This window comes from Antechinus flavipes, chromosome 4, assembly GCF_016432865.1.
Source record: "Antechinus flavipes isolate AdamAnt ecotype Samford, QLD, Australia chromosome 4, AdamAnt_v2, whole genome shotgun sequence".
Lineage (NCBI taxonomy): Eukaryota > Metazoa > Chordata > Mammalia > Dasyuromorphia > Dasyuridae > Antechinus > Antechinus flavipes.
In genome coordinates, this window is record NC_067401.1 from 41,451,667 (window position 1) to 41,463,866 (window position 12,200).

Below are 12,200 nucleotides of genomic sequence, written 5' to 3' on the forward strand. Positions count from 1 at the left end.
TATTAAGTCCCAAGATGGTGCAAAACCTCCTGGGAGATCTGTGATCATTCAAAGGAGCCTGCCCTGTTCATCCATACAGGAAAGACAAAGTAAAGGAAGATTGTTTATTGCCGAGACCTCAACACACATTTGGACGAACACTTAAAAGAGCTTATCCACGGTGTGTGTATTTGAGTCAGATAGTAGAGATGGAGTGTGTGTAACTGGAAAGGATGAGCATGGGTGGGATTATTTGAAGGAAACTGGCAAAAGCCATTTTAAAGAGCCCCACACTTTTAAGCAAAGATTTTCCTAACAATACTAATAGTGCTACATAACAGTGAGGTGGGCCATAACACTGACTTCACAAGTATTACATAAAGGCAATGAAAAATATATGGTGGGTGCGAGTAGGCTGCAATAAATAATCAAAGGAGCTCCAAAGAAGAATAAAAGTAAAGGATAAAAACAAGGAATTGCATCACAGGAAGAGAAAATGGGCTGGTCATGAGGAAAGAGAGACGCTGTGATAGGGAGAGGGCCATTTTCCACTGGCACCTTCATGATGTTGGGAAAAAGCAAAGGAGGCTTCTAGCATGTTGAACGGACTTCCTAGGATGAACTTTTGGAAGTATATGAAAAAGGATGGCTTGTAATCCATGTCATTGATGGAAACTCCTAACTGAAGAGATCATAGGTTCATCACAATATAAATGGGTTGACCTATATGAGTCACTGGCATGAACATGGCATTTGAACTCATTCTAGCTGTGAGAAAGATCAACACAGGAGAGGGAGAAGAGGGCCCAGAACAGGGCCTTGGGGGGTGCCAGAGTCAGATAGGGAGGAAGAGAAGCAAACCTCCATGGAAACCTGGGCAACAGGATTTCTATGAGGGAGGGGCATCCCGCCCTACAGAAAAGTGAAGAAAAGTCAAATAAGGACAAAGGCCACTGGACTGAGCATTGGAAACATTTCCTCCTTAATAAGCCAGGGTAGCGTTGCTTCAGAATTCTAGCAGAGAAGAGTCTGGCACAGTACGTGCTAAGCTTGCAAATGACAGTTTCTTTGCTCTTTGTGCCTATCGGAATTCCGATCATCCTATTTATGGTTTCTCCTAATAACTCCTTGCCCTTACTTTTCTTTGGAAACTGCCTGCTCCCTTCATGTGGCTGCAGCAATCAGGGCTTTGTTAAAAGGAGGCTCTGAAATTATCTGCTGCTACCTGGTTCTGTTGGCTGTAATTAAGAATTATCAGATAATTGCCCTCCCTGGTGGTGAACAGTAACTGCAACAGTGATTGTTTACTGTGAGATCTTGCTGGAGAATGCCCAAGACTCCCTCTCATTGGCTAATACTGGCTGCTCGTCTTTACTGGGCTATGATTTAATGTTAACTGGAGAAAGCAGACAGAATATCTAATTAATTATGAGTGTCCTCCATCAAGGAGGAATCTTCAAACTGAAAAGGAGAGATCACTGGGAGAAAACGAGTTCAAAATAGATGAAGAGATAGAACGCAAACTGCTTAAATAAGTCCAGGTTTTAGGAATAGATGAATTACAATTCAGAGTGCTGGGGAAAACCCAGCCTTATGGATGTGAGCAAAGAACCAATATTGTAAGTCTTGTGGGGAGGAGTAGAGGAGCTGGAAGGTTAAAAAAAAAAAAAAGGGAAATAGTATCTTGAGCAGCTTTTTATCTCCCTAAGCCTCAGTTCTCTCATCTGTAAAATGAGCAGGTTCAGCCAGATGACCTTTGAGGTCCCATGCAGGTCTACCCTCAATGCCCATTCTTTCACAAATGGACTGGTGAGTTTGATGTTGATTTTCTATAAAATTTTAGAAGACGTTGTTAAATGAGAGTTGGTGAACACCAAGAGGAGGAAGGATTGATTAATGAGGAGTTTGTGTATTTGCTGAAAATAAGTTGAACTAATCTTCATTTTTTTTTTGGATGGGGCTGCTAGAGGATAGCAGGAAAAAGCAAAGTAAATTTATATTAGGATTTCATCAAGGCATCTGATGGTCTTTCAACATAGCACTGTACTCAAGATGCACATGATAATTCATTACTCATAACTGATTAAGCAATCATATGCAAATAATGCTGATAAATGGGTTGAGAACAATTTTAATGGAATACCTCTAGGGATATGCTTTAGGAGCTGGAATCTCTCCTTCTACAAGCCTTTTCTGATTTTCCTTAATACCAGTCCTCTTCCTCTGTTGATTCTAACTGATCTTATTATAGCTTGTTTATGCTTAGTTAAAACTTGGTGTGGATGGATGGACTCTTTTCTAGCAGACCTGAGACTTCCAAAATGACTCCGTGATAGAGAAGTGGTGTCTCTTCTCAGTGTTTTGCTTTCTTTCAGAAACAAGAACTTTGGTCGGTATTAGCTCCCTAATTCTCAGAAGTCCTTTAAGGATTTAGAAGACTCATATTCTGCCCCTTTTGGAGATGACACTAATTAAGGCACAAAGGGTTTGTCAGTGACTTGTTTACCATCATCTCAAAAATAAGAGTACTGCAAACTAGGAGACACAAAAAACTAAATAGGAGAAAAAATTTGAGCCACTGGTATAGCCGTCTATCCCATTCCTCTAATAGATTTCTCTTTTTGCACTTCTGTCCAGATGTATAAACTAAACTCCTTTCTCTCTCACGCACACATACTTTACCACCGAGTTCCCACCAACATTTTTCTGGTTGTGAAGCAGTGAAGTTTTCAGCTCACAATCCTGAGTTTGGGGAACCTGAGTGGAATGAACATACTGTTTTAGCTATTGCGCCACACACATTCCTGTCACAAAGCCTAACAGCTTTCCAATAAGTCAAATGTGCATTTCTCTTTTCAAAGGCTCAGTTTTCTCCATTTCTCTACTACCTTCAAAATCAAGTGTTACCTAATGGTACAGTCAAAGAGGTTCTTGCTGTTCCTTCTCCCATGGCCGCCAGCCCAGCTTCTTCTGAGAAAGTGACTTACAAGCCCAAGCTCTGCCGGCTGGTCAAGGGCCCACAAGGCTATGGTTTCCACTTAAATGCTGTTCGGGATCAGCCTGGTTCCTTCATCAAAGAGGTAAGACTACCTAGGTCAAATACACTAGTGCACTAGGCAGCAGAGAAAGTATAATTAAGTTCCTGATCACCATCATGGTTTAGTGCACAGCTGTCAGTGTGGTACCAAGGACATGACATTTCCTCATAGAAAGCGAATTCTCATTCTTGCCAAATAAATCTAATTCATCTTTATAAGTGGTTAACATGGCCCTTTCTCAACCTAACGAGGCACACTAAACGTTTTCTGTTCCTCACTTCCAACCATGTCTTGAGGGAGTTGCCTACCTGTCCTGTTACACAAGATGCCCAATGGGAGAATGCAACATTATAGATGACTCTCTCGGAAGAGAAAGGTCTGGGAATCCCATGATTCCCACCAAAGGTTACATACAGTAGAGTGTGCAATGTTTCTTATGTTATTAGTGTGAGGCATGATTCTGGTGGGTAGAATATAGAAAGCTGATAAAAATAAGAATTTAACAGCAGGTTGAAAACAGACGATCAACTTCCCATCCTCAACATTTGTCCTATGTAAAGAGGCAAGTGTAATGTATCTTCTTGTACTACCGATGTAGAAATCACCTGGAGCTTCTGTTCACAGGTACAGAAGGGCAGCCCTGCTGCCCTAGCTGGTCTAGAAGATGACGACTACATCATTGAAGTGAATGGGGTGAATGTGATGGATGAACCTTATGAGGGTGTAGTGGAGAAAATCCAGATCAGCGGGAAGAGTGTCGTTCTATTGGTCTGTGCAAAGGAGGCCTACAATTACTTTCAGGCTGAGAAAATACCCATTCTTTCCTCCATGGCGGACCCATTGGAGGACTCTCCTAATTCTACGGAGGAATCACCAGCCACACCAGAGAAAGACTCGCCCATGACAAAAGAACGAGTAAGTGATCTTGCATTTTTGAAATCCATAGGGATTTTGAGTTAATTGGGTATACTCCCAACCTATAGTTCCCATCAAGAAAATGAATCTCGTTATAGAATCAGAATGTCAGAGTAGGAAGGACTATCCATTCCCTCATTTTGCAAATGGGAAGGAAGATCCAGGGAGAAACCGTGATTGTCCAAAGTCATACACCTACATGTTTTTTTTTTTCTCCTGGAGTTTTCACAGGCAAGTTGTTGAATCAGAATTTTAGAGCTGGAAAATTACCTAGTCCAGTTCTCTATATTTAAATGAGGCAACCATATAGCAGAGAGGTGGAAGACCTAGTCCTGTCTCCCACTATGGTCTTCTGAATCCTTGTCCCATGTTATACATTCCTTCCAAAAAACCACACAGACTCCAGATTACTCCTTTAGCAAAATTTCAGGTTCATAATACAAAAGCATGTGTTGCCTTTGTATTCTAGGCCTCTTAAGAAGAAAGCACTATTTTTCTTCAATAATTTAGCCATACTATTCTTAGGGGAAGACAACTATACTATTATACTAGATTTAATGCTCAGGCATTTTCTCTTTTGAGGAAGGCCTGAAGATAAACAGGAAGTCAGATGTAAAACTAAGATCAGAGCTCAGGGTCCTTGCTTCTTTTTGAATTGAAATTTCTTCTGGATTAGTTTATGCTCATTGGGATGTTTCTGAAGATGATCACAGGGTTTTCGAATTGCAGCATTTGAAAAGAATTTTTTTTGTCCTTTCCTCTTGCACAGGCAAACAGCACGGGCTCTCAGTCTTCCAGCTCTGAAGACACCGAATTATGATGACACCAGGCCTTGGCTTTGACTAGGATGTCCTAGAATTTGGCGGGAATAATCCTCTTTAAAAGAACAAGCTGTTACCCGTGGTGAGGAAGGACTCCTTGTGAACCTGGGCTAGACAGAAGCCTCCTGTCTTTTCCTATTGCCCATCTTAGGGATGGCTATAGACAGCCAATTCATTTGTGCTTTACTTAGCAAACCAGAACACACAAGGCATTTTCATTCCCACAATCTCCCTCTCTCAAGTGATTGTAAGAGAGAGAGGAGTAGCATTAAGACTGAGCACAGGCCTGGGCCTCTTGAGCATCAAAGGTGATTTGCAATTAGTAGAGGAGACTCATTAGATTTGTGAAATCTGACCAGATCAACTTTTCTTAGGAATAGTGTGCTATGCATCTGTGTGTGCAATGAAGAATAAACATCAGCAATTCTTGTGTGAGACTCACGTGTGGTGTCTTTCCTTTCAGCTGCTTTGGGAGAATTCCTTTGTTTTGGATGTAAGCTAAACTTCTTGAGCCTCTAATGTTTTGCTAAGGCACAGCTCTCATAGTAAGCCACAGCCTCATCTCCTTTTTGAGCTAGATGGGACACCAGTCATGGCAGAGCTGGACCCAAACCACGTGTCCCCTTGCTTTAGTGCCTTTTCCTCATCCTAGGACTTCTGACAGCCTCATCCCAATTTCTCTCCTCTAATCTCTCACTGTTCATTCTACATTTAAATGAATGCCCTGTATCCAAATGATGTATAGCTAAAAGACTTTAAAGAGGCTGTTTCTCTGGTGGGATTTCCTTCAGCTGACCCCTAGGGGTTAACACAGAAGACATACTGATACATCAACACAGAACTGTTAGGTCAAGGAAAAGGAAATTCCAAGCCCACAGCATGTGCCCTTGTGAATATATTTTCTACGTAGGGCGTTTGTGTTCCATATTTCAATCTGGAGTTCCAACTCCAGTGAGCACAAATTGTGTTCCCATGACCTCTGATCTTACCTGGACAAAATGTTCCCAAGGAGGATGTAAGGACTAACTTGAAACCAGTGTACACAAAAACTTTATGATTTTAATGACTTCCACTTTCCTTTTCTCGTTCTTGATGAAATTGGAATTTAAACATACAAACAAAAAATCATCCAAGAATAGCGATAATGCAATCCCTTCTGCCTTGGTTTTCCAGTATGTCTTTTCCTTTGCTCTCCACTCCTTTTGATTTTTTTCGGTGTGGGTACCACACTGCCCAAAATGTTCTGTGGCCTGAAGACTGGCTCTGCTTGTCCTCTCTCCTGCTAATCTCAATAACACAAATGACCACTGTTTCCTTATGGGAATAGGTGCAGAAATGCTGGAGATGGTGTAAATCACCACAGCATTCTTGTTATCTAAAAACCCAAACCCCTCAGTCCCCTTCGTCTCTGACATTCGGACTTTGCCTCTTGGGCTCTCAGCAGTTTGAGACCGGCTCGAGTCTTCTCTGTTCACGGTGTCATGTGTTTCTCAGGAGCTTGCTTATGCGCTAGGTAAAGGAAGAGGATGCTGGACAGAGCACTGACCAGGAAGATTACGTCAAACCAGCGGTGGTAGAAGTTAAACTGCAGCTCTCCAAGGACTTCGGTGATTATGGTGCGATACTCAAGGGGCATACTCATTCGGATGAGAAGCACTGAAGAGACAAAATACATGCCCTGTAGATCAAACAACACAAGTCAGACCAGGAAGTACCTTGATGGGAGGCTAGTTGCAGGTGATACAGCAGAGAACCCCTAGGGAGGGTTAACATCATTGGCAGCTTTCACTATTTCCAAATGAAGACACTCCACCCACTTACCATGATCTGTGCTAAGAGCAGGACGATAACGTTGGAGGACTTGCTGCTGGAAATGGCATAAAAGAACTGTCCAAAAAAAAGGAGAGAGAGAAGTGAGAAATGACTATGGCGAAAAAGAGAATCTTGGAGAATCAACGATGTCGCCCCTCGAGGTGAAAGGGCCCTTTATAGGAGACCCTCAACCTGTCTCTACAGTCAAAGAACAGCAAAGGAGCCCACAAGTGACAGTGAGAGGTGTGCAGCAGAGCTGAGGGCCACCGAAGAGCACAGGCTCCTAGGGGAGAAGCCAGAGGATGGGGTGTAAACTCATTATCAGGGAAACTCTTGAGAAAAAGGAGTGGTCAATGGTCTTCACAACTGCTGGCCCAAATCACGATGGCAGAAGGGGAACCACCAAACAAATTCAGGGTCTCTGCTCTGCCTCTGTCTCAAAGTTAACACTCCAAGGATGAGATGTCTTGGGCTTTTTTCCTGAGTGAATCTCCTGCTCTATTAGGACCCCCTACTCAGCCACCTTGCTCCTGGAACTTCTTCCTATTACTCCTGGGAAGCTTGAGAGGAAATGCTCAACAATTTATTTCTTTGCCACCATTCTAATGGCTCCTGAAATGCTCAACTCCTCCACTGTGGCCTTCCCAAACTGATCAGAGGAAAGCAGCCAGCTTCCCCCATTCTCTCCAGAAGCAGCTTAACTATAGCTTTCCCACAGGGCCATGTAAAATAGTCACTTCTTGCTTGATGCCTCTAAAATCCCCAGGCTTATCTGGGATTCAGTCTAAACCAATGAGCATTGAGGAGCCTTCTTGGAGAGGCAGTGGAAAGAATGCGGAACCTGGAGTCCGAAGACCCAGCTCTCCCATTTGCTACCTGTGTGACTTTGGACAGGACAGTGACCCTATCCCAACAGGTTTACTCCTCTGTAAAATGAGAAGGCTCTTCGAGGTGATTTCTGAAGTTCTTCTCAACTCTAAATCTATGATCGCATAGCAACTGTGCTAGGACCTGGAGATAAAAAAAGTCCTTTCCTACACGGAGGGAGTGTGTGTGTGTGTGTGTGTGGTGTGTGTGTGTGTGTGTGTGTAAAATATAGGTACACAGATGGGTAAATAAAGAACAAGATTTATGGTGGTGTTGGTTTTTTTTTTTAAAGAAGCACTAACACTTAGGGAAAGGCCTCTTATAGGAGAGAGTATTGAGCTGAGCTTTGAAGGAAGGAAGGCAGTTTCAAAAGGCCGGAGTGAGAAGGCAATGCGAATAGTGGTTGGGACCCAGAAGAAAAGGGACTAAAAACTGCATTATAGAAGAGGTGAGGAAGGAAAGATTACATGTCTAGACAGCCTTCCTCAGGAGTTGGGCAGGAAGAGGAATGAAAAGTATGGAGTAAGAGCCTGAAGGGACGGCAGGGCCCAGCCAGTGTTTCTTAAGGACAGGGTGCATGGAGAGCCGAGCAGGTAATAGGCAACAGAGAGGATGCAAACACTCGTTTCTGTCTTCTTAAATATTTTTATTTTAGGAAGAGTTCTTGCTTGTTCAGTTGCTAACCCTCATCAACTGGTTTTGGTAAAAAACCACCCCTCTACAACCCTGAGGAAGCTTGAGTCTTATTTGAAGACTCAGAATGAAGTAAAACTCACTATCCGTCCAAAGGTAACCCATTCTATTTATGGGCGAATCTTAATTGTTAGGAAATATTTGCCCTTTTGTTAGTTCTAAGTGTGCCTGTCTGCAACTTTTACCTGGAGCACCTTTTGGGACCCAGCAGAGTAAGTTACAGAGATGAGTCCTTTGAACACACTTAAAGATAATTGTCCTACTTCCTCTACATCTTTTCTTTCCACTGGCTGCCTCTTCTCAGTTCCTTTAGCCACTCTTTTAAGTTTTTTCATTCTCCTGGTTATTCTTCTCTAGGCAAACACACTTTATCAATGTCATCCTTAATTGTAGTTCCTAGAACTGAAAACACTTTCAGAGATGATCAAACTTCTCTAAGATTACAAAGTCATAGATCTTGAGTAGAGAAGGATGTCAACGGGTGTCCAGTTTGAGCACATTCACTTACAGGTGAGGAAACCATGGTCTAGGGGTTAGAGGACTTGTCCAAAGACACACAGATAGTCAGTAGGAATGATGAGATCTGTACTTGGGTTTCCTTTATAAGGAAAGTGCTAAGTGTTCCTCCAAGCCTGGCTTATTGCTTCCTCTTTTATCATACCACAGTGCCTCTAATTATTATCCAGTTTATAATTGTGAATATAATTTTAATTTGTTGATTTTTTGAAGTTTAAGAGTAGGACTTTTTTATCTCTTAAATTTTATCTTAATAGATTTGGACCATTATTCTAGTCTGTTGAGACTAGAGATTAGAATAAATCTATTACCTGATAGGATCATCAACTTCCCGAGCTTCATGTCATCTATAAGCTTGTCTAGCATCCAAGTTACTGATAAAAATGTTGAAGAGCATGGAGCCAAGGATAGATTGCCAGCATGCTGCTCTAGAGACTTCTCTCCAAGATAACACAGGGCATGAATAACTGAATATCTTTTTGGCTTAGTCATTTAAACAGTAATGTAATGTACCCTAACTGTATTCTCTTCCAGCTCACCCTCTCTCCATTTTATCCACAATGACAGTAAAAGAGGCTATATTAAATGTCTTATTGAAATCTAAGACATTTCATCTGATATTATACTTTATTTATTCTATGGAAATGGAAATAAATTTAAGGGGCATGACTTGCTCTTAAAGCTATGTTTGCTCTTATTACTGATTCTCTTTTAAAACATTCATAAATTCTCTCTTTAGTAATAGGATTTTGCTAGCAATTAAAGGAAACCTTAATCCCTGTAGTTTGTAAACTTCTTTCTGAAAATTCAGAAAATAACTTTTTTTTTTTTTTTTTTTGCTGAGGCATTTGGGGTTAAGTGACTTGCCCAGGGTCACATACCTAGGAAGTGTTATATGTCTGAGGCCAGATTTGACCTCAGGTCTTCCTGACTTCAGGGCTGGTGCTCTATCTACTGTGCCACCTAATTGCTCCAATAACAACACTTTTTAAAGGTCACTAACAGTAACCCAGCAATCATCTGCTAGTTCTTTCAGTGGGATGTACTGTTGACTCGAAATACATAGAAAGCAGCTAGATGTTTCCCTCTCATTTCTCTTGGGTTTCAATTCCTGCTAAACATTTTTATTCTGTTTCAATCATATTAAAAAGTTAATGATTTTTTTTTTACATCAGCATTTCTAAACATCTCTCCTTTAATCCATACTTTAATTAGATGCACAGTACCTTGGTAAGAGTGATCAGTAATCCTCTGATAGATGTGACAATTATTATTCCAACAAGGATAAAGGAAATGTGCTGAGACCAGAATTTCACCTGTCAGAACAATAAAGAAATGTTAAAATTTTACTGAGTACACGGTCATGACACTATAATCTGTTCATGGGATTATTGAATTTATCCTTCTCATTCTGCAGATGAGATTATGGCACCTGGATTTGCCCTGAATCTTTTAAGTCCAACGTTTGCCTTCTTGACATTACCCATGTTCCCTTATTCTAAATTGAGGAGATGGGTGATCTACCTATATGAAGTCATGTTTTGGGGGGAAGCAGCAAGTGAAAAAAGGTTAAAATAGCCAAAGAAAAGATTAACATCAATACTTAAAGACTATCTTGAAAAGAAATAGAGAAGTAAAGAAAACTAACTCAAGCACTGTTCAGAGATTGGAAGGATAAGACAAATGATAACTCTCCTAAGGCAACTCATACAATTAAAGAGTACTAATAAAAGTTTTGAAGGCTAGGAGCGAGGCAGCATTCCTGCACTATATAGTAGAGTTCTGAAAGGTATTTAAATAGGAGATGCTGCAACTGGAATCTTAAGATCTATTTATGTAAAGTCACAAAGTATTTGAGGAAGCTTTTTCAGAGGTGGAATGTATCATATTAAGAAGGTTGTAACATATCAAAGGTAGTGACTGCATATTCTCTCTCGGCACTGATGAAGGAAAAATACTTTTTTTTTTTATATTTCAGACTTGTGAAATTAAGATGAGAGGGAAAGACCTTCATATAAATGAAAGAGACAAGAGTTATCAATACAGTATACATACTGACTGCTTTCAGGAAAGATAATTGGCTTCCCTTTCCAAACAAAAAGGTGCTATTGATTCACCATTAGAAGAGCACCATTTACATGGTTTTACTAGGAATAGGTACAAATCAGAGGCTAGAATACAAAAAGACCACATGGTTCAACCTGTAACTGATTAAGAATTTTCTTGACAATATCCCTCGGCCTTTGATTTCTTTAAGGTATATAAAGGGATATGTTGAAATTGGGACTTAATTTATTGTCTAGACTTAAGAAGATGATGGAAGAAATGTTAACAATGCAGATTAAATTTAAAAGTGTATAATGTTTGTTTTCTTATTCATTTTCATTCCTTTTTGATCTGATCTTTCTTGTGAAACAAGATAATTGTACAAATATGTTTGCATATACTTTATTTTGGTAGAGTCAGTTAAACACTTACTAGTGGACCTTTAGTATTTAAGTACAGCACTGCTGGAACAAAAGGGTATACACAGCTTAGTGACTTTTAAGATAAGTTCCAAACTGTTTCCCAGAATGGCTGAACAAATTATGGTATATTTTTATGATAATACCATACAAAATGGAGTTAGGAAGATCCAAATTCATATCCAGTTTTAGGTACTTATTAGTTCTCTGATAGTGGGCAAGTTACTCAGCCTCTATTTTAGTTTCCTTATCTGCAAAATGAGGATGATGAGAGCACCTACCTCCCAGAGGTTTTGTGAGGATCAAATGAAACACGACTTGTAAGGTGCTCAGTAAATTTTGAAGCACTATGTAAATGCTAGCTATTATTAGTAAGTGATCGGTATGATTGTGCTGAGAAATGGAAAAAACTTTCAGAGAAACATGGGAAGATTTATATGAATTGATGCAGAGCAAAATAAGTAGAACAAGAAAAACGATTTATACAAGAACAACACTGTAAAAAACTTTGAAAGACTTAAGAAGTCTAATCAACTCAATGAGCAATTGATTACAGAGTACCAATAAAGAAATAAAATGTGCAGCTAGGTGGCACAATGAATAGAGCACTAGCCCTGAAGTCAAATCAAACCGAGTTCAAATCTGACCTCAGACACTTAACACTTCCTAGCTGTGTGACCCTGGGCAAGTCACTTAACCCGGGGAAAAAATATTACCCACTTCCTGAGCATGTGAGTAAGAGATGTAGAATACAGAATAAGGTGAACATTTTTGGATATGGTCAATGTAGGAATTTGTTTCCTTTGACCATGCATATTTGGTACAAGCTTTTTTCCTTTTCCCCCTAGTATGTGAAAAAATGGGAGAGAATAAGTGCTTACTAATGGAAGAAAAAAGAGTTTGTGCATTAGCATCTGCTGTTCTCCCATAAAATGCTATTTTCCCATTTTTGTGTCATCTTTATCAATTTGTGTGTATGAAGTAGAACCTCATCTTGTTTTCATTTATATTTCTATTAGCAATTTACAACATTTTTCCATAATTGCTTATATGAATGAAAAAAAATTATTAAATGTCACTTTAAAGTTTAAAGC

General features: G+C 40.1%; 2 protein-coding genes across 4 annotated transcripts in view; one reads left to right on the plus strand and one right to left on the minus strand.

Annotated features, from left to right (window-relative positions):
* The window catches only part of PDZK1 (PDZ domain containing 1), a 30,796-nt gene extending 25,606 nt beyond the window's left edge, over positions 1-5,190 (plus strand). Inside the window, exons 7-9 of the mRNA XM_051992841.1 lie at positions 2,841-3,059; positions 3,642-3,932; positions 4,702-5,190. Of these exons, the coding sequence (XP_051848801.1) occupies positions 2,841-3,059; positions 3,642-3,932; positions 4,702-4,752 (561 nt within the window). The 3' untranslated portion in view covers positions 4,753-5,190. The remainder of the gene's footprint in view (positions 1-2,840; positions 3,060-3,641; positions 3,933-4,701) is intronic.
* Positions 5,191-5,792: 602 nt separating this feature from the next.
* Positions 5,793-12,200, minus strand: part of LOC127559174 (Golgi pH regulator) — a 36,036-nt gene continuing 29,628 nt past the window's right edge. For 2 of the 3 annotated variants that reach the window (XM_051992844.1, XM_051992843.1), the window contains 3 exons: positions 9,868-9,957; positions 6,575-6,640; positions 5,793-6,431 (listed from right to left, as the gene is read on the minus strand). In XM_051992844.1, the coding sequence (XP_051848804.1) occupies positions 6,225-6,431; positions 6,575-6,640; positions 9,868-9,957 (363 nt within the window). In that variant the 3' untranslated portion in view covers positions 5,793-6,224. The remainder of the gene's footprint in view (positions 6,432-6,574; positions 6,641-9,867; positions 9,958-12,200) is intronic. The other variant, XM_051992845.1, reaches the window with a different exon arrangement.